At 62.9% G+C, this 21,350-nt stretch overlaps 2 protein-coding genes across 2 annotated transcripts; both read left to right on the top strand.

The window, feature by feature from the left end:
- The first annotated feature begins 156 nt into the window (after positions 1–156).
- On the top strand, positions 157–12,287 carry LOC131094185 (rho GTPase-activating protein 27-like). Its single transcript, XM_058041678.1, has 15 exons — positions 157–1,032; positions 4,225–4,650; positions 6,275–6,490; positions 6,807–6,911; positions 7,004–7,071; positions 7,168–7,255; positions 8,624–8,728; positions 9,104–9,202; positions 9,280–9,370; positions 9,452–9,571; positions 10,573–10,671; positions 10,956–11,033; positions 11,155–11,289; positions 11,680–11,785; positions 11,897–12,287. The coding sequence occupies exons 1-15, from the start codon at positions 157–159 to the stop codon at positions 12,072–12,074; spliced, it is 2,790 nt and encodes a 929-aa protein (XP_057897661.1). The 3' UTR covers positions 12,075–12,287.
- A 3,236-nt stretch (positions 12,288–15,523) lies between these two features.
- On the top strand, positions 15,524–18,219 carry TMEM98 (transmembrane protein 98). Its single transcript, XM_058041758.1, has 6 exons — positions 15,524–15,679; positions 16,179–16,310; positions 16,556–16,589; positions 16,884–16,999; positions 17,445–17,504; positions 18,012–18,219. Exons 1-6 carry the CDS (start codon positions 15,549–15,551, stop codon positions 18,217–18,219), a joined length of 681 nt encoding a protein of 226 aa, XP_057897741.1. The 5' UTR covers positions 15,524–15,548.
- The last annotated feature ends 3,131 nt before the right edge of the window (positions 18,220–21,350 follow it).

Here is a 21,350-nt window from a genome sequence, read left to right as displayed (position 1 = left end):
TGTTCCAGCAGGTTCGGGCGGGTTGCGAGCCCGAAGGCGGCAGCTCAGCGGGGACCCCGAGGGAGCTGAGTTAGGGGGTGCTCGGCCCAGGAGGGGTTGGGCGCTGCCGTCACCTTCCCCTGCCCCGTGTCCCGCAGGCGGAGGCGCGGGGAGGCCATGGAGGCGGCGGGGCCGGCGGAGGAGGCGCTGGTGCTGGTGGAGTACGGCTTCGAGTACCGCGCCAAGGACGGCACCTTGGTCTCCATCAAACCCAACGAGCGCTATGTGCTGCTCAAACGCACCAACCCGCACTGGTGGCACGTCCGCAGGAGCGGGGACGCCCGGCCCTTCTACATCCCGGCCCAGTACGTGAAGGAGCTGCCGCCCATCGCTGCCCCAGCCCCGCTTGACCCCCCGCCATCGGGACACGCTGCGACGGAGCCGGCCGTGCTCGTCCCTCAGCCCCCGCCAGCCTACGAGTATCGGTTCATCGGCGCCGCCGAGCCGGGGGAGCCGGCAGGAGGATGCCCGGTGCCCAGGAGGGACTCGGTGCTCCAGGATTCGGTGCCCAGGAAGGACTCGGTGCCCAGGAGGGACTCGATGCTCCAGAAGGATTCGGTGCCCAAGAATGTCTCGGTGCCCAGGAAGGACTCGGTGCTCCAGAGGGATTCAGTGCTCCAGAGAGAATCGGTGCCCAGGAAGGACTCGGTGCTCCAGGATTCGGTGCCCAGGAATGTCTCGGTGCCCAGGAAGGACTCGGTGCCCAGGAGAGACTCGGTGCCCCAAAGGGACTCACCACCATCACTCAGCTCTTTTCGGGTCCTCCCGGGGCTGACCCCACACCCGGCCGAGCCCGTGAGACCCTCGCACTCCCTGGATGACCTGGCGCGGGTGACACCGGCACCTCGCGGTGCCAGCGCTGCCATGGGGACACGCGGGGACCCCCCAGGACACGCTCGGCCGCTCGGGAAGAGCCGCTCCGAGACCCTCTGCGCCCCCGGCAAGGACAGGGACGCGGCCAGGAGGTGGCCGGGGGCCGGCCCCGCGGCTCAGGTACGGTGACATCCCCGCTGCTGTCCCCAGAGGCTGCGTTGAGGGGAGGGTTAGCGGGTGGGCGTGTTGAGCGTTGCCCTCTCGGCTGATTCAGTGGCCGTGTCCCCCCAGCATGGCCTGTGACCCCCGGCACAGAGTGGGGTGACACCGCGGCCCCACAGCCACTGCTGGGACCCCCAAAGTCTCCCCACCGAACTGACCCCATGGGACAAATCTGCAGGTGACCCCACCATTGGGGCTTGACAAAATTAATCATTTTGAAGGTGTGAGAGACCCCTCACACAGGGGCACCCCCGCACACCGTCCACCCTCAGGCCCAGGCCCGTGCCTCAGTTTCCCCACCCTCATGGGCACCCCTGGCCTCTCTCAGCGCCCTACTCCGCAGAACCCCGTGGTCTCTGGGGTGTTTTGCAGTGATCCCTCAGGCTCCCTGAGCGTTCCGGGGTGAGAGGAGGCAGAAAGGGTTAACAGGGAAGCGCGGCAGCTCCTCCCTGCCGGGGCGGGAGCCTCACCTGGGCGCAGCACCCATTGACCGAGGTGTGTGCTGGGTGCTCCCCGGCACAGGCCGGCGCCCCGACACCCCAAAGCCACGCTCACCCCACACCTGTAAGTAGCAAAAGGCTCTGCCCAGCGCCCCCTGGGCTGCCCCTCCCCGAGGGGGCACCCAAGGGTGGGGGTCCCCGCCGGCCCCCAAGGCGGGCCGGGGTGCACAGGGTGAGGCAGCGCCGGCACAGGGGTGGGGCCACCCCCGACCTTGTCCACTCCTCACTTGTCCCCAGCCCCTCACTTCGGAGTGACCCCGGGCACCTGCAGCACCCCCAGCCTGGGTGTCCCCCACTTCCAGGGGGGCTGGAGGGATTGTGCACCTGGGGGAGTTGCTGGAGGAAATGGGGTATTGATGGTGGGGGGCTGTGCTTTACACCCCATTGTCCACCCCATTTTCACCTCATTTTCACCCCATATTATACCTTGTGCCCCTAGCTGTGCCCTTTGCACACCCAAAGCCACTGTGCCCCTCTGGGGGTGACCCAGCATAGTCCCCAACCCCAGTGCCAACACGGGAACATTCCCCTTCCTGCCCAAATCCAACCAGTGCCAAAACCATCGGGCATGGCAGGACCATGGTGGCATCGGTCCTGCCGCCATCTGCACGGGATGGGATGGGATGGGATGGGATGGGATGGGATGGGATGGGATGGGATGGGATGGGATGGGATGGGATGGGATGGTCCCAGTGTTGTGGGGACACAGCAGCTCCAGATCAGCTTCCATTTGAGCAGTGTGACACCAGATAGGGCACCCAAAATCCCCCCAGTGCAATTCCTGCTCAGCATCACCCTGGAGCAGCTCCTGGGTGGCCTGGGCTTTGCTGGAGCAGGTGACGAGTGGCAGGTTGTGGGTGCCGGGTGACAACAGCCCCGAGAGGAGCCGGTTCCGCCCTGGGCGTCTCTTCCGCTCCTCGAGCCCCGGCAGGAAGCGCGGTGGGTGCAGGGCCCTGCTCGGGGCGCCAGTGGCGGGACCGGGGCCTCGCGCTGTCCCCACGGGGTCCCCACGGGGTCCCCACCCCGGTGTCACCACCATGGGTGACCAGGTGCCGGGGGGGTCCCGGCAGGCCTGGAGCAGGGCACGGCAGATGCTGCACCTGGGGAAGGTAGGCAGCACCCAAGGGTGCTCCCAACCAGGGGACAGGGGGGTGTTTTGGGGTCACCCCTTGCCAGGCTCCCCCTCGGCTTTCCCTGGGGGTTTGTGGGTGCTGGAGGGTGCCACAATGCTCATCCCAAAGTGGGGAGGGGCACACAGTACCCCCCCCGGGGTGAGAAACCCCCAGGGATGCACCCCTAGGGGACAGAGAGGTGCTGGGGGGGCTCGGTGCCAGGGATGCCCCATTGCCACCCCCATGTCCCTTGTCCCCAGGACGAGCGCAGACCCCCAGTAGTTTCTGGCCCTGCTCACCGGGGTGGGGGGGTTGTGGGGTGATAGGGGGATGATGAGAGGTGTCATGGAGCTGCTGTCCCACTCTGATCCAGGGTGTCCCCAAGGACACTGCACCGACTGTCACCTCCCTCGGGGTGATGGGCAGGGCTGCAGTCGGGACCTTTGTCCCCACAGCCATTAGTGACAGACTCAGGCTGTAAACTGGGGAGATCAAAGGGTGACAGGAGGGGGTTCCCTGCTGGCAGCACCCTTCTGGTCCCAGGGGACACATCCCCCTACCCCGGTGTCCCCACGGGAGGGCTCAGCCCGGCTGGTGCTGGGGGTGCTATTTTGGGATGTGGTGATGGGACTGTCTGGTTCAGCATCCGGCTCTGGGTGGGAGGCCGGGGCTGTGGGTGCTGGAAATGTCCCAGGGTGCAGGTGATGAGCGCTGGGGTGCAAGCGTGGGTGAGATGGGTGTGAGTGTTGGGGTGCCCACCAGAGGGGTGGGCACAGACGCTGGGGGTGCAGAGGATGAGCAGGTTGGAGGTGTTGGGACCGCAGGTGTCAGTGCAGAGATTGTGGGTGTTCATGGTGTGGGTGTCAGTGCTGCGGCTGCTGCGGAGAGCAGGTGATGCAGGTACCAGTGATGGGGGTGCTGTGGAGAGCAGGTACCAGTGATGTGGGTGCTGAATCCAGGGGGTGATGCAGGTACCAGTGATGCAAGTGTGGATGATGCAGGTACAAGTGACACAGGTGCTGCATGAGTAGGTACCAGGGACACAGTTGTTGATGATGTGGGTGACATGGGTGCCAGTGATGTGGGTGCTGATAATGTGGGTGCTGATGATGCAGGTACTGATGATGCAGTGACACCGGTGCCAGTGCTGCAGTGCTGCTGCAGTGCTGCACACAGTGGGTCGTGCAGGTACCAGTGACATGGTGCTGGTTGTGAGGGTGCTGCCAGCAGCAGGTGACACAAGTGCTGGACCTCAATGTCCCTTCCTGTGCCAGTGGGTGCTCCCTGCCCCACTCTGGGTGCTGTGGGTGCCCCTCTCCACCTCCTGGCCTCCCATCACTGGCACCTCCTGCCCCACACTTTTGGGGGGCCCAGGTCACTTTTGGTGACCCAGCAGCCAGGACAGGATCCGACCCCTCAGCGCCTCACCCGTCGGCCACCCGGACACCACAGTGGGGACACCCCAGGAATGCCATCCCAGGAATGCCATCCCAGGAGTGCCATCCCAGCTCAGCAGTGACACATCTGTGTTCCCCCAGGCACGCAAGGAATCAGAGGAGACACCGGATCCCATCTACCTCAACATCCAGGAGCTGCGGGCAGAGGCCGCCGCCAGCTCGGCCCCAGAGGAGCCCGGCGGCTCCGTGTCGGACTGGGAAACCCACACGGACACGGACAGTGGACATTTGTTTTATTACAACCCCGTGACGGGAGAGACCACGTGGGATTGTCCCTTTGGGCAGGCGGCCGACGGAGTGAGTGCCGGCGCCTCTCCCGCCTCCTCGCTCGCACACAGCCCGGAGCTCCCCGCGTGGGAACAGCACGTGGACCAAGGAAGCGGACAGACTTTTTTCTATAATTCGGTGACAGGTGAGACGTCGTGGGACCCCCCCAGTGCAGGAGACACGGGCAGCCCCCGGGAGAGGCTCCCTGGGGGGACGCGGTACGGTGCCATGGAGCAGAGGGTGAGCACCCGGCGAGGCGCGGGGAGGGCTTGGGGTGGGGCGGAGACTGGGGTGGGAGTGGGGACAGGGATGGGAGTGGGGATGGAAATGAGAGTGGAGACAGGGATGAGATTGGAGACAGGGATGGGAATGAGACAGGGATGGGAGTGGAGATGGAAATGGGATGGGATTGGAGACAGGGATGGGATGAGATTGGAGACAGGGATGGGAATGAGACAGGGATGGGAGTGGAGATGGAAATGGAGATGGAGATGGAGATGGAGATGGAGATGGAGATGGAGATGGAGATGGAGATGGAGATGGAGATGGAGATGAGATGGAGATGGAGATGGAGGTGGAGGTGGAGGTGGAGATGGAATGGGATTGGAGACAGGGATGGGATTGGAGAAGGATGGGAGACAGGGATGGGATTGGAGATGGAAATGGGATGGGATTGACGATATGGATGGGATTGGGTTGGAGACAGGGATAGGAGTGGGGATGGAAATGGAATGGGTTTGAAGACAGGGATGAGATTGGAGACATGGACGGGAATGAGACAGGGATGGGAATGGAGATGGAAAAGGATGGGATTTGAGACAGGGATGGGACTGGGGACAGAGATGGGATTGGAGTCAGGGATAGGAATGGAGATGGAAATGGGACAGGAATGGAGACAGGGATGGGATTGGAAATGGAAATGGAATGGGATTGGAGACAGGGATAGGATTGGAGACAGGGATGGGAATGGAGATGGAAATGGGATTGGAGACAGGGATGGGAATGGAGACCAGAATGGGATTGGAGATGGAAAAGGGATGGGTTTGGAGACAGGGATAGGACTGGAGACATGAAAAAGGGATGGGTTAGGAGACAGGGATGGGATAGGAGATGGAAATGGGATGGGAATAGGGATGGAAATGAGATGGGAATGGACACAGGGATGGGAATGGAGACAGGGATGGGATTGGAGATGGAAAAGGGATGGGATTGAAGACAGGGATGGGATTGGAGACATGAATACGAATGGAGATGGAAATCCTAGCATCCTGGCAGGGATGGGATGAAAAAGGAGACACGATGGAGACTGGGATTGAGAAAGGTGTGGGAGATGCAATGGAGATGGAAATTGAGATGGAGATGGAAACTGAGACAGATGGGAATGGAGACAGGTGAAGATGGGCATGGGTATGGATACAGGGGTGTAGGACAGGATGAGACTGCAGATGGAAACAGCGATGGGATGAAAATGGAGGCAGAGCTGAAGACTGAAAAAGGAAGGGAGATTAAATGGAGATGAATATGGAAACAAAGATGGAGATGGGAACAGATACAGGGATGTAGAAAGAGAGGGAATGGAGATGGAGACTGGGATGGGATGGAGATGGAGATGGGGAGGAAGTTGGAGATGGGAGACAGAGATGGGAATGAAGATGAAGATGGAGAACAGAATGGTACCGGGATTGAGTTGGAGATAGAAACAGGAATAGGAATGGAGATGGAGACAGGGATTGAGATGGAGATGGGAATGGAGACAGAGATAGGAATGGAGATGATGGAGATGGGGCAGCGCCCACCTGGGCGACACGCAGAGATGCAGATCTCTTGGTTGGGCACAAGATCTTGAACTTCCTCTTCTCTCCAGCCACCCACTCCAGAAACGGATTATCCAGACCTGTCTCCAGATGAGCTGGAGTGTTATCCTGAGGAGGACTATTCACCTGTGGGCTCCTATGACCAGAGGGCCTCTCTGTGCCTGTCCCCGAGGCGCCCCGAGGAGCTGGGCTCGTCCCCAGGCTGGTACGGGCACGGCCACCCCGAGGGACTCGTGTTCTACCCCGAGCACTTCGCCCCTGACACGGTACGGGACAGGGATGGGGACAGGGATGGGGAAAGGGATGGGGATGGGGACAGGGAAAGGGACAGGAAATGGAAGAGGGATGAACACAGGGATAGGAACTGGGATGGGGACAGGGATGGGTTATGGACAAGGACAGGGACAGCACTGGGGATGGGGGTGAGATGAGGGACAGATGCAGGCAGGGGTTACTGCCAGGGATAAACATCCTCACAAGCCCACAGAGCAGGGCTGTGGGAGCTCTGGGGTGCTGTGGGTGCACAGCCCAGCCCCTCCTCCCAGGGGCACCTCAGGCTTCACCTGACCCCTCCCTGCCCAGGTGCCATCCCACCACGAGCGGGCCAGCAGTGGCTCCAGCCAGGACAGCGGGCTCTCCGCCTGGCACAGCCCCGTGTCACCAGCCCCAGGCAGCAGGGAGGAGAAGGTGAGCACCCAGGAAGGAGCACCCAGCCTGCCCTCACCCCATCACCAGGCAGAGCAAGGGCCAAATTTCACACCCCCATCTTCACTTTCCAGTTTAAAAGCCTCGAAAAAGCCGGGGTGCTCAACAGGACCAAGACAGTGGACAGAGGGAAGCGGCTCCGGTAAGGACATCCCGGTGTCCCCTGCCTCTGGAGACACGAGTCCAGCAGGGAAAAGGGGCTGTGCTATCCCTGTGTGACCCCTGCTCCCCTCCCCAGGAAGAACTGGAGCTCCTCCTGGACAGTGCTGGAAGGGGGAATCCTCACCTTCTTCAAGGACTCCAAGCACTCAGCTGCCAGTGCCTTGGTAAGAGCCCCAGTGCCTTGGGGCAGGGCCAGCACCCATGGGATGGGAGCAGTGTCCATGGGACAGGGCCAGCACCCATGGGACAGGATCAGCACCCATGGGACAGGGCCAGCACCCATGGGACAGGACAAGGACTCGCAGGATGTGGCCAATGTGTGCAGGATAGGGGCAGCACCCACAGGGAACACAGCGCTGGCCTCACCTCTGGGGTGGGGGTTCAGGGCTCTGTCTGGGGAGTGCAGAGGCTCTTGGAGCAGGGGGACCATGGCCAGCACCCACAGAATGGGGTCAGCATCAGCAGGATAGGACCAGCACCCACAGAATGGGGTCAGCATCAGCAGGATAGGACCAGCACCCACAGAATGGGGTCAGCATCAGCAGGATAGGACCAGCACCCACAGAATGGGGTCAGCATCAGCAGGATAGGATCAGCACCCACAGAATGGGGTCAGCATCAGCAGGATAGGACCAGCACCCTTAGGACAGGGCAAGGATCCACAGGATGGGGTCAAAGCTGCGGGATGGGATCAGCACCCATAGGTTGAGGCCAACATGCAGGGGACAGGACCAGCATCCAAAAAATAAGACCCCAGCACTGTGGGGGATGTCAGCACTTGAAGGATGGGACCAGGACCCACAGGGCAGGGCAGGTGCCCTGCACAGGGACCCCAGCACAGGGACCCCAGCTCACCCCCCAGCACACCCTCACTCCCTGCAGGGGTGGCAGTGTCGGAGCACCTGGAGCTGGTGGGAGCCAGCAGGAGGAAGCAGAGCCGGCCCCCGGGTCCAGCTCCTCCCCCCGCAGTGCCCAGGTCCGGATGCAGAAATGCAGAAGTTGCCGTGGCTCTTGCAACACCCTGTGGTGACAGCGAAGGGGGGGAAGTCAGGGCACCCACAGCTGGGGAGACAGTGCTGGCCCCACCTCGGGGGCTCGGGGCTCTGGCTGGGGATCCAGAGGCTCTTGGTGGCCAAAGCACCCCAAAACCCAGGGCGTGGGGAGAAGCAGTGAGCCTGATGCTCACCCCCTGCAAAATCCTCCTCCTTGGGAGCAGCCACCCTCTCCATTCCTGCAGTGTCACTGAGAGGGACCCCAAAGCTGGAGCCCCCCCGGGGTCCCTGGGGAGGGCTGGGAATGTCCCTTGAGGTGATGGCAGCCCTAGGACTGGCTGTCCCCAAGCTGGTGGCCATGACCCTCGCCCCACCCACGTCCTAGTCCTGCAGAGACCACAGGAGGGGACAGAGGAGTCCCACAAAGGACATCTGGCAACCTTGCCTGTTCTGGAGGAGGGCAGCCCACACCCCCCAGCAGCATCCCGGTGTCCCTGTCCCCTGTGGGCAGGTGCCACCCTCATCCCTTTATCCCCACAGAGGCACCCCAGCACCCTGACCACCCCCGAGCACACAGTGAAGCTGCGCGGGGCCACCCTCACCTGGGCCGGCAGGGACAAATCCAGCAAGAAGAACGTCCTGGAGGTGAGCAGGTGACAGCAGGAGGGACACTGCTCACACCCCAGGGTCCACAGGTGGCCCACAGGGCAATGCCACCCCTGCCCAGTTCAGGGGATGGCAGTGCGGACACTGGGGACGTGCCAGGGTGGGCGTGCAGGGAGTGGCACTGCTGGTCACTGTCCCGTTCTGATGGGGACAGAGAGGCCACCAAGGGACATCCTGGCTCCCGGAGGGGCTTTGCACGGGGAGGAGCCGCTCCAGCCGCTCCAGCTCCCCGCACACGGCACCGTTTGGTGCCCTCGCAGCTGGCGCCGGGCTCAGCCACATCCTGGTTCCTAAATCCGCCCGGCTGCGGCAGCCCCGTGCCCTTTCCCTGACCTCTGCCTGTCGCTCCGGCAGCTGAGGACGCGGGAGGGCTCGGAATTCCTCATCCAGCACGACTCGGAGCAGATCATCACCGCCTGGCACAAGGCCATCGCCGACAGCATCGGCCGCAGGGTGAGCGGGGCCCCGATCCCCCACGGCCCCCCTGGGGCTGGGGCCGGGCCCGGCGTCTCACGGTGCCGCTTCCCTAGGGCTCCGACATCTCCGCAGAGGACGAGGCCGAAATTCGGGCTGAGTTCGGCTCCCGGGAGAAGCTGGGGGGCGGCGAGGAGCGGAGGTCAGGTGAGCACGGGGGGCCTGGCAGTGCCACCCACCCTGCGGGGACCCTGGGGACGGAGCTGATGTGTCCCATGTCCCCGGCAGCGGCAGGACAGGCGACGGGCAGTGCCGAGAGTGACACCAACCGGGTCCGGAACAAACTCCGCAAGTTCCTGCAGAGGCGGCCGACGATGCAGTCCCTGCGGGAGAGGGGCTACATCAAGGGTGGGTGTGCGGGGCGGGATCGGGGGGTGCTGGCACGGGGCTGGGATGAGGGCAAATCCAGAGTGGGATGGGGTGTAGGGATAGGACCTGTCACGGGTGGGTGCTGGAATGGGGCTGAGTCCCTCGGGATGTCTGCAGGGTGCAGGGTGGGAGGGGACAGGCAGGGATGGAGCTGGGACAGCCAAGGAGGGAGCTGGGACAGGCAGGGATGGAGCTGGGATGGCCAAGGGATGGAGCTGGGACAGCCAGAGATGGAGCTGGGACAGCCAGAGATGGAGCTGGGATGGCCAAGGGATGGAGCTGGGATGGCCAAGGGATGGAGCTGGGATGGCCAAGGGATGGAGCTGGGATGGCCAAGGAGAAAGCTGAGACAGGCAGGGATGGAGCTGGGACAGCCAAGGAGGGAGCTGGGACAGCCAGAGATGGAGCTGGGACAGCCAAGGGGGGAGCTGGGACAGCCAATAATGGAGATGGGACAGCCAAAGGGGGAGCTGGGACAGCCAGGGATGGAGCTGGGACAGCCAGAGATGGAGCTGGGATGGCCAAGGAGAGAGCTGGGACAGGCAGGGATGGAGCTGGGACAGGCAGGGATGGAGCTGGGACAACCAAGGAGGGAGCTGGGACAGCCAAGGGATGGATCTAGGACAGCCAGGGATGGAGCTGGGACAGCCAGAGATGGAGCTGGGACAACCAAGGGATGGAGCTGGGACAGGCAGGGATGGAGCTGGGACAGCCAGAGATGGAGCTGGGACAGGCAGGGATGGAGCTGGGACAGCCAGAGATGGAGCTGGGACAGGCAGGGATGGAGCTGGGACAGCCAGGGATGGAGCTGGGACACTGGGTTGAGTGACCAAGCCCAAGCCTGACCCAACATCTTGATGATGTCCCATCACCTCCAGCCACCCTGGTGGGAACAAGTCCCTCTGTCCCCAACCCTGTCCCCCCCCTAGCCACCCTCCTGGTGTCCCCTGGCTGTGCTCATGTCCCTGCTGTGTTCCCAGACCAGGTTTTTGGCTGCTCGCTGCTGGCACTGTGTGAGCGGGAGCGAGGGACGGTGCCACGCTTTGTCCTGCAGTGCATCTGGACCGTGGAGAGGAGAGGTACAGGGGACAGGGACAGCCTGGGACACCGGCATGGGGACATGGGGACAGATCCAGGGACAGCCTATGTGGGATGTTTAGATTATCTTTGGAAGCCTGGTGCGGCTGCTGTGGGCAGCAACGCAGCTGTACTGGTCACTGTCACCATGTGCCACCTGGCTGTGGGCATCCTCCAGGGGACAGCAGGGACACACGGGGACCCAGAGTTCCCTCAAGAGTGCCTCATGTCCCATCCCAGTGTGGATTGTTTAACTGGAAGTTTTCCCCCATCTCCATCTGCCCAGGTCTGGACATTGATGGGCTGTACCGGGTCAGTGGCAACCTGGCCACCATCCAGAAGCTGCGCTACAAGGTGGAGCACGGTACGGTCACCCGAAGTGACAGGGGGGACAATGGGGCAGAGGGACAGGGGAGGGGGCAGCCAGGGACCACCCACCCATCCCTGGGGCTCTGGGCACAGCTGAGATGCTGCTCCACCCCCAGACGAGCAGCTGGACCTGGATGACGGGCGCTGGGAGGACATCCACGTTGTCACCGGGGCGCTGAAGCTCTTCCTGCGGGAGCTGCCAGAGCCACTCGTCCCCTTCAGCCACTTTGACAAGTTCATCGCTGCCATCAGTGAGGGACAGGGACAGGGACAGGGGATGGGATGGGATGGGATGGGATTGGATGGGATGGGATGGGATGGGATGGGATGGGATGGGATGGGATGGGATGGGATGGGATGGGATGGGATGGGATGGGATGGGATGGGGACAAGGATGGGGTTGAAATGGGATGAGATGGAGACATGGATGGGAACTGGGATTGAATAGAGATGGGATGGAGAAGGGTAAAAGGATGGGGTTGGGGACAGGAATGAGATAGAAAAGGGATGGGAATGGAGACAGGAACTGGGACAGGGGGGATGATGGGGATTAGGATGGGATGAGGATGGGAATGGGGGTGGGGACAGGGATGCTGTGACTGCTGGAGCCAGCGCCCCACCGTGCCCTCCCTCCCTGGCAGAGATCCAGGACCTGTCCCTGAGGGGCCAATGCATCCGGGACCTGGTGCTGTCCCTGCCACCCGCCCACCATGACACCATGAAGGTCCTTTTCCGCCACCTCTGCAGGTGACACCCCCTTGTTCCCCCAAACCCAACCCGGTGCAGGAAGGCAGAACACGACTCTGGGGACAGCCCCAGGGTCAGGGCCATGCTGGTGACACGTCCCCTGTCCCACAGGGTGGTGGAGCACAAGGAGGAGAACCGCATGTCGGTGCAGAGCGTCGCCATCGTCTTCGGCCCCACGCTGCTGCGGCCGGCCAGGGAGGAGAGCAACATGGCCATGCACATGGTCTTCCAGAACCAGGTGGTGGAGCACATCCTCAACCACTATGGATACATCTTCCCTGATGGATAAACCCTGGGGACACGTGCAGGCACGAGCCTGGCAGTGGGGACTTGATGGAGCAGCGTCTCCAGGAAGGACTTGGCCATGTGTCACCTCGGTGGTGGCTCCATGGAGGGCAGCGCGGTGACCCAGCTCAAGGGAGGGGCACCTGGGGGATCCTCCTTGGCCACCCCATCCCACTGGGGCTGGATGTGAGGGGGGCCCAGGGGGTCCCCATGGTCAGTGGAGCCCTGCAGTGCCCCCCTGGAGCTGGGTGGAGCAGGGAGGGTCCGGCGGGCAGGGCCTGCTGGGCACCGGTGGCACCGGCGGGTGGGCAGGGAGGGGCCGGGCAGGGCCGTGGCTGCAGCCCCTGCCCCATCCCAAATAAAGAGCCCATGCAGACACAGGGGTCAGGTGTTGCTGACAGGACAAGGGGACATCCCAGGGGTCAGGTGTTGCTGGCAGGACAAGGGGACATCCCAGGGGTCAGGTGTTGCTGGCAGGACAAGGGGACATCCCAGGGACGTGGGTGGCACAAGGGCTCGGTGCTCCTTGGTTGCTGGTGACCCTCAGGGACACCACATGGCCTTCATACCCCATGAGGATGAGGGGACCTGGGACAACATTCCTGGCTGGTGTCACCAAGCACTGTGTCACCACCAGTGTCACCACAGACAGTGAAACATGAAGAGAGCCATGCAGTCATGGGACATGAGTTCCCATCACACAGAGCCACCTCCTGGGATGGGGGCACTTTGGGTCATGATGGTGACAAGCTGGGACACAACCAGGACTGGATGGGACACAACAAGGATGGCAAGGGACATGACTGGAAGTGCTTTGGGACATCATGGGGACAATAAAGGGTATGGCAGGGACATGACTGAAAGTGCTTTGGGACATCGTGGGGACAATAAAGGGCATGGCAGGGACACGAGGAGGAGGTGTGGGGACATGGGACACATGTCCTGTGCTTTGACACACAGCCAGAACAGCACATGGCAGCAGTTGGGGACCCAGGGATGGTTGGGGTGCAGAGGGAACACCTGGGGACACAACAAAGGGCACTTTGGGGTGTGGTGGGGATGTAATGGGGCCAAGCTGGATGGCAGTGGGGACACTTTGGGACAAGACAGAGACATTTTGGCGTGCAGTGGGGTCATTTTGGGGCACAAGGATTTTCAGGACACAAAGAAAAACCTGCTCAGGAGTGCAGGGACAGTGGTTTGGGACACAATGGGGACAATTTGGGATGCAACTGGGACACAAGGGGCCACAACTGGGGACAGGGAAGGGGACTGTATGGAATGCAGGGGGGAATTTGGGGGCGCAAGGGGATACTTTGGGGGGCAAGACAGTGCTTTGAGAGTGCAGCAGCGGCACTTTGGGACGCACCGGAGCCGCCTTGGAGCACAAGGAAGTACTTTGTGACAAGAGGGGATTCTTCAGGAGCGCCGTGCGAGTGCTTTGGGACATTTTGGGACATTTTTGGATGCATGGGACGCACTTGAGAACTTTAGGAGGAGCAGGGGACTCTCAGGGCCCCTCGGGGCGGGAGGGAGGCGGTGCTGGGGGCAGAGCCCGGCCGATCCGCGCTCCCATCCCGATCCCACCCCGCTCCCTCTCTGCTCCCTCCCCGCTCCCGGCCCCGCTCCGCGCCCCCCGCCCGGCTCCATCTTGTTCGCGGCCGCCGCGGAGCCGCTCCAGGTGCGGGGGTCCGGGAGGGATTGGGGGGACCCGGGAGGGTCGCAGGGACCCGCCGAGGGAGCTGGGAGGGGATCTCCCACCCGGGACCCCCCCAGCCATCCCCCAACCCCCCACGGGACCCCAGGCGCTGTAGGGGACCCCTGGGAGCGATCCCTCCCATAGAGCAGTGTCGAGACCCCCCAGAGACCCCCACCCCCACCTCTGGGCCCCCAGAGCGACCCCCAGGGCCAGGAGGGACCCCATCAGCCCCGTGACCCCCGGTAACCGGGACTGTGCGGGGTAGCGACCCCCCAGAGACTCAGAGGGACTCGCCGGACACCCCTCAGCAAGAGCCCCCCCACTCCCAGGACCCCCCCAGCAGAGTCCCCCCATCGCAGAACCCCCCAACCCCTCTCCCAGTGCCCCCCCAGACTCCCCCTTCCACCTTCCCTGGTGCTGCTCGACAGGGTCCGACCCCAGCCCAGCCGGGACAGTGACACCCCCTGCGGCTGGGGGTGGCGCTGGGGACACTTTGGGGAGGCCTGGGGACACCCCCGGGGCTGTGCCCTCCCCAGGACCAGGCACCAGGGGGTTACAGCAAAAGCAGCTTTGGCAGCCGAAATCCCTCTTAAGGCTTTAATCGCAGTGAGAAAGTGGCGGAGGGGGGGTGGGGGGAGCACCCTGTCCCCCCCTCGCTGTCCCCAACCCTGTGGGCTTGCAGCGACAACTGCAGCCGGGCTGGAAATTGAAGCCAAATCCCTAAACCTGGCTTAAAATTCAGTGGGATTTAGGGGGGAAAGAAAAAGAGGGTGAGGGGAGGGGGGGGAGCAGTGGGGCCGGAGGGTTTTGGGGGCTCATCCCGCACCCCCCGTCCGTGGGGGGCCCAGGTGTGAGTCAGGGGGCGAAGGTCGCTGTGGCCGTGTTTGCACACCCGGCACGGAAGTGGCACCGTCCCCGCGTGTCCCCGTGTCCCGCCCGGCCCGGCGGTGCCACCCGGCTGGAACAGGTAGGGAGGGCAGGGATGGAGCCCCCGGCCCGCGGGGTGGGTACAAGGGGGGTCCCTGCAGGATGGGAACCCCACAGGGACTCCCAGTCTGTCCAGGTGGGGACACGAGGTCCCCTGGGCCTGGTATGGCTGGTGTCCTGCTGAACATGGGGACAGGGACACACAGGCCCTGCTGCTGCAGCACGGCTGGTTCTGGGGTCCCCTGGCTCAGATTTGGGGGATCCCCATGGAAAGGGGGCTCTGGAGGTCCACATGACCCCATAGGAATCAGGACTGGGGGCTCTGGGGGTCCCTGTGGCCCCATAGGGACAGGAACTCTGGGCTCCCTATAGGGATCAGTCTCTGGGGTCCCCATGGCCCCATAGGAAAGGGCTCTTGGGGTCCCCATCAGGGTCAGGCTCTGGGGGGTCTCCATGTCCCCATAGGGACAGGTCTGTGGGTGGGGGTCTCCAGAAGGACACACTCTGGGGGTCCCCACACCCCCCTATGGCCCAGGCCTTGCTCTCCTCACCCCAGACCCTGTCCCCCCCTGTCCCCATGGCCATGGTGACAGGATGAGGGCAGCCCCCCAAATCATGCTGCACCTCACACCCAAAGTCACCACATCCCTCAAGTGACACTGCCTCTAGAAACACCTTGGGGACAGAGGGGTGACAATCTGGGGGTGACACCAGGTCCTGGCTGGGCATTTTGCGGTGTGGGGTGAACAGGAGAACATCTGTGGGGTTCCAGTCCCCGGTGTCCCTGTCACTGCAGCCCCCAGCGTGCTGTGATGGCCCCGGCCGCCTGAGCCCCTGTGGCAGGGACAAGCCATGGAGACCGTTGTCATCGTGGCCATCGGGGTGCTGGCCACCATCTTCCTGGCGTCCTTCGTGGCGCTGGTGGTGGTGTGCAGGCAGCGCTACTGTCACCCCAAGGACCTGCGCCACCACTATGACACCAAGTGAGTGACCCACGGGGGTGGCAGCGTCCCTGTCCCCACCAGAGGGACCCCAATCCCCGTGGGCTGGGGACACTGCTGGGGACACTGCTGGGACATGTTCAGCATCATCATGGAGACAATGTGGGGGACATGTCCATGGTCATGGGGGGACAAAGATGGGGACACACCCTCCATCAGCAGGGGGACAAAGATGGGGACACGTTGGCCATCATCAAAGGGATGAAGATGGGGACATGTCCAACATTCCAGGAACAAAGGTGGGGACATGTCCAACCTTCCAGGAACAAAGATGGGGACATGTCCACTGTGATTGGGGGATGATGCAGGTGATGTCCAGCATCATCAGAGGGAAGATGCCCCCATCTTGTCCCAGTTTGGGACACATCCACATCACTGGGGGACAAAGATGGGGACACATCCACCAGCACCAGGGCTATTGGGGCTGTGGGGCCACCCGAGGAGGTGGCCCTTGGTGGGATGTCCCCCATGTCTCTGACAGACCCATCGTGGACCTGATGGGGACCACGGAGACGCCGTCAGAGCCCTCGGAGCTGGAGCTGGACGATGTGGTCATCACCAACCCCCACATAGAGGCCATCCTGGAGAACGAGGACTGGGTGGAGGACGCCTCGTGAGTGTCCCCTGTGTCCTCCCACTGCTGGGGACCCCCTGTGCAGTGCCAGCCCCCCATCGTGGGATGCAGGGGACAGATTTGGAGGTCACCAAGCCATGGGGATGGTCCTCAAGATGGTCTTGGGGTGGGAATATCCCCACAGGTCTGAGGGACAAGGGCTGGCAGGAGAGGGGGGACACACAGGGGACAAGGACAGAGCAGGGGGGACACAGGTGGATTCACACCCTTCTCCCTCTCCACAGGGGTCTGGTGTCCCACTGCATCGCCATCCTGAAGGTGAGTGAGAGCGTGGCACTGGTGGCAGTGGTGACACTGGTGGCAATGGCAACTCTGGTGATACTGGTAGAGCTGCAGTGCTGGTAGGCAGTGGTGGCACCAGTGGCACTTGTGACATTGATGTCAGTGGTGGGCAGCACTTGTGGTAATGGTGGCAATGGTGACATTGTTGGTACTGGTGGCACTGGTGCTGATGGTAGGTGGCACTTGTGGCACTGGTGTTGATGGTGGCACTGGTGTTGATGGTGGCACTGGTGCTGATGGTGGCACTGAGTGCTCACCACTGTCCCCCAGATCTGTCACACGCTGACGGAGAAGTTGGTGGCCATGACCATGGGCTCAGGTGCACGTGTGAAGTCCCCAGCCAGCCTGGGTGACATCATCGTGGTGGCCAAGCGCATCAGCCCCAGGTGACAGGGGATGTCTGGGGGGTCCCAGGGCTCTTGGGTGGGGTCCTGTGGCTCTGGGGTGTCCCCAGGGACTGGGGGGGGAAAATTCCAGGGCTCTGGAGGGTCCCCAGAGATTTCCAGGGTGGGTCTGGAAGGGTCATGGGAGCTCTGGGCATGTCCTGAGGCTCTGGTGGGGGTACTGAGGCACTGAGGGGGACCCTGGGGACTCTGGAGGGAAACTTGGGGACTTTAGGGGTGTCTGGGGACTCTGGGAGGTGTCCCAGGGCACTGGGGTAATTTTGGGAGTCTGGGAGGTGTCCTGGGGTTCAGGGGGTACCTGGGGCTCTGGGGGGTTCATAGGGCTCTAGGGGGTTCCCAGAACTCCAAGAGAGCTCTTGAGGCCTGGGTTGGGTGTGCTGGAGGTGTCACCCCAGTGTCCCTGGGGTTAACGCTGTCCCCACCGCAGGGTGGACGACGTGGTGAGATCCATGTACCCCCCGCTGGACCCCAAACTGCTGGACGCAAGGTGACAGCGGTGGGAAGGACAGGGACACTCCTGGGTGGGAGATACCTGTGGGTGGGGACACCCCCCAATCCCATACCACACCTCTGGGGACAATCCCACTCTGGGGACAAGCCCAGGTGACCCAGCAGGATGGGGAGTGAGCAGATCCCAGAATATCCCAGGTTGGGAGGGACCCTAAGGCTCATCCAGTCCCAATCCCAGCCCTGCCCAGACCCCCCAACACTCCCACCCTGGGCATCCCTGGCAGCGCTGTCCAAACCCTCCTGGAGCTCTGGGGCCATTTTCTGGGGAGCCTGGGCAGTGCCAGCACCTCTGGGGGAAGAACCTTTCACTGAAATCCATCCCAACCCCACTGTGACACAGCCCCAGGCCATTCCCTGAGGGTCCTGGTCACCACAGCCAAACTGGTGACCACGCTGCTGTTGCTGAGGAAGCCCCATGGGGCAGGGCGGTGACAGGGCAGTGACAGGGAGGTGCCAGGGCGGTGACAGCCCCGTGTCCCCGCAGGGCCGCGGCGCTGCTGCTGTCCGTCAGTCACCTGGTGTTGGTGACCCGCAGCGCCTGTCGCCAGCCGGCCGCGCGCCACTGGGTCGAGCGCTCGCTGGCGGCCGCCGAGGAGCACATGGCCGTGCTGCGCCAGGCCGCCATGGCCACCGAGCCCGAGCGGCCACCGGCCCCCGGAGAGCCGCCCCGCCAGGAGCAGTCGGCCATCTGACCCCAGTGAAGGCCACCTGACCCCAGTGAAGGCCATCTGACCCCAGTGAAGGCAATCAGATCCCAATAGAGGCCATCTGACCCCAGTGAAGGCCATCTGACCCCAGTGAAGGCCATCTGACCCCAGTGAAGGACATCAGATCCCAATAGAGGCCATTGGTCCCCAGTAAAGGCCATCTGACCCCAATGAAGGCAATCAGATCCCAATAAAGGCCATCTGACCCCAGTGAAGGCCATCGGATCCCAATAAAGGCCACTGGTCCCCAGTAAAGGCCATCTGTCCCCAATAAAGGCCATCTGACCCCAATGAAGGCCACCTGACCCCAGTAAAGGCCATCGGATCCCAATGAAGGCCATCTGACCCTAATGAAGTTCATCAGACCCTAATAAAGGCCACCAGACCCCAATAAAGGCCATCTGACCCCAATGAAGGCAATCAGATCCCAATAAATGCCATCTGTCCCCAGTAAAGGCCATTGGACCCCAATAAAGGCCATCTGTCCCCAATAAAGGCCATCAGACCCCAGTAAAGGCCATTGGACCCCAATAAATGCCATCTGTCCCCAATAAAGGCCATCAGACCCCAGTAAAGGCCATCTGTCCGCAGTAAAGGCCATTGGACCCCAATAAAGGCCATCAGATCCCAGTAAAGGCCATTGGACACCAATAAAGGCCCCGTGTGCCCCCAACCCCGCGCGGTGGCTCTGGGATGGGCTGGTGATGTGGTGTCTGCGTGGAGAGGGGTCTGGGGGCAAAACGGGGGTGATGAAGGGGAGGTTGGGGGTCTAGGGAGGGGTTGGGGGGTTTGGGAGTGAGTGTGGGCGGGTTTGAGGGGTGTGGAGGGGGTTTTGTGGGGTGGGGGGGCTTGGGAGGTTGAGGGGTTTAGAGGGGATTTTGTGGGGTTGGAGCTGAATTTGGAAGGTTTGGGGGGCTTGGGAAGGAGTGTGGAGGGGGTTTGAGAGGTTTGGAGGGGATTTTGTGGGGTTGGAGGAGGATTTGGAGGGGTTTAGGGACTTGGGATGTTGAGGGGTTTAGAGGGGATTTTGTGGGGTTGGAGGTGGATTTGGAGGGGTTGGGGCACTTGGGAGGAGTGTGGAGGGGGTTTGAGGAGTTTAGAGGGGATTTTGTGGGGTGGAAGGTGGATTTGGAGGGGTTTGGGGGCTTGGGGGGTTGAGGGGTTGGTTTAGAGGAGATTTTGTGGGGTGGAAGGTAGATTTGGAGGGGTTTAGGGGCTTGGGAGGTTGAGGGGTTTAGAGGGGATTTTGTGGGGTTGGAGGTGGATTTGGAAGGTTGGGGGGCTTGGGAGGGAGTGTGGAGGGGGTTTGAGGGGTATGGAGAGGATTTCAGGGTGTTGGAGTAGGATTTGGAGGGGTTGGGGGTCCAGGGAGAGGCTGGGGGGGCTGGGAAGGGAGTGTGGAAGGAGGTTGGCATGAAAGGGATTTGGAAGGGTTGGGAAGATCGGAGGTGGTTTGGGGTTTGCCAGGGATTTGGGGTGTTGGAAGGGGAGGTTTTGGGGTTTAGGGAGGGTTTGGAGGGAGTTGAAGGGGTTTTAAGAGGAGTTTAGGGGGTGTTGGAGTGATTGGAAGAGGTTTTAGAGTGAATTTCCTGGGACTGGGGAGGTCAGGGGGTGATTTGGGGGAGTTGGAGGAGAATGAGAGTTGGTGTAGGAGGGGAAATGGGAGTTTGGGAATGTTTGGGGTGGATTGGTAGAGGGGTTTGGGGAGGTGGAGTGGGCTTAGAGGAGCGTTGGCATTGGAGGGGATTTAGGGGAGCTTGGAGGGGGTGGGACAGGCTTGGAGAGGGAGGTTGGAAGTTTTGGGAAGGGTTGGAGTGGTTGAAGTGGTCTTTGGGGCACAGAGGGTTGGAGGGGATTTGGAGAGGATTTAGGGGCATTGGTGGGCATTGGCAGGGAGGATGGGGGACCTGGGGGGCAAAGTTTTGGGAGGGTCGGGGAAATTGGGGAGGACTAGAGGGGGCTGTGGGGACTGGTGGAGGTTTGTGGGGTTGTGGAAGATTTGGGGGACTGGGGATTCTGGGGGTACGGCCTGCCCTGGGAACAAGGCCTGGAGGGCTCCAAGGGGCAAAACCCTGAGAGCTGGACAGAGGGATCTGTGCCCCTGATGGGGTCTATGCCCCTGATGGGGTCTATGCCCCTGATGAGGGTCTGTGCCCTGAGGCAGTGTCTGTGCCGGGGGGAGGGGGCCCGGAGCCGCACAGGGGGGCTCAAGGCTCAAGGCAGACAGAGGGGTCCCTGTCCTGGGCAGGGGGGTCTGTGGAGTCTGTGTGCCCTGGGCAGGGCCCCCTGTGCCCCGAGCAGTGCGGTCTGAGGGCTCTCTCTGCCCCGGCAGGGCAGTCTGAGGGCTCCCTGTACCCCGGGCAGAGCGGTCTGTTGTGTCCCCCCTCAGTCAGCGCGGTCTGTGGGCTCGCTGTGCCTCGGGCAGGGCGGTCTGAGGGCTCCCTGTGCCCCAGACAGGGCGGTCTGAGGGCTCCCCGTGCCCCGGGCAAGGCGGTCTGAGGGCTCCCTGTGTCCCGTGCAGGGCGGTCTGTTGTGTCTCTCCCTCCGGCAGGGAGGTCTGAGGGCTCTCTGTGCCCCGGGCAGGACAGTCTGAGGGGTCTGTACCCCGGGCAGGGCGGTCTGAGGGCTACCCCCGTACCCCGGGCACGGCGGTCTGTTGTGTTCCCCCTCAGTCAGGGTGGCCTGAGGGTTCCCCCTGTACCCCGGGCATGGCGGTCTGTTGTGTCCCCACCTCGGGCAGGGCGGTCTGAGGGCGGTCTGAGGGCTCCCTGTGCCCCAGGCAGGGCGGTCTGTTGCGTCCCCCCTAGGGCAGGGCGATCGGAGGGTTCCCCGTGCCCCCGGCAGGGCGGTCTGAGGGCGGTCGGAGGGGTCTCCCCCCGGGCAGGGCGGTCTGAGGGCGGTCGGAGGGGTCTCCCCCCGGGCAGGGCGGTCTGTTGTGTTCCCCCTTAGTCAGAGCGGTCTGAGGGCTCGCTGTGCCCCGGCCAGGGCGGTCTGAGGGCGGTCGGAGGGGTCTCCCCCCGGGCAGGGCGGTCTGTTGTGTTGCCCCCCAGCCTCTGAAGGCTCGCTGTGCCTCGAGCCCCCCCCGCTCTCGCCGCCCTCAGCCCCGAGGGCGGGGG

The sequence above is a fragment of the Melospiza georgiana genome, chromosome 28 (assembly GCF_028018845.1).
Source record: "Melospiza georgiana isolate bMelGeo1 chromosome 28, bMelGeo1.pri, whole genome shotgun sequence".
Taxonomy (NCBI): Eukaryota; Metazoa; Chordata; class Aves; order Passeriformes; family Passerellidae; genus Melospiza; species Melospiza georgiana.
This window is presented reverse-complemented; position numbering and strand designations above follow the sequence as displayed.

Excerpts from the sequence above, each read along its gene's own strand:
- LOC131094185 (XM_058041678.1), top strand. The coding sequence starts at position 157 with ATGGAGGCGGCGGGGCCGGCGGAGGAGGCGCTGGTGCTGGTGGAGTAC. Across the intron at positions 11,290-11,679 it reads CAAGTTCATCGCTGCCATCA|AGATCCAGGACCTGTCCCTG; the intron begins GTGAGGGACAGG and ends CCTCCCTGGCAG. Across the intron at positions 11,786-11,896 it reads CTTTTCCGCCACCTCTGCAG|GGTGGTGGAGCACAAGGAGG; the intron begins GTGACACCCCCT and ends CCTGTCCCACAG.
- TMEM98 (XM_058041758.1), top strand. The coding sequence starts at position 15,549 with ATGGAGACCGTTGTCATCGTGGCCATCGGGGTGCTGGCCACCATCTTC. Across the intron at positions 16,311-16,555 it reads GACTGGGTGGAGGACGCCTC|GGGTCTGGTGTCCCACTGCA; the intron begins GTGAGTGTCCCC and ends CCCTCTCCACAG. Across the intron at positions 17,000-17,444 it reads GCCAAGCGCATCAGCCCCAG|GGTGGACGACGTGGTGAGAT; the intron begins GTGACAGGGGAT and ends TCCCCACCGCAG.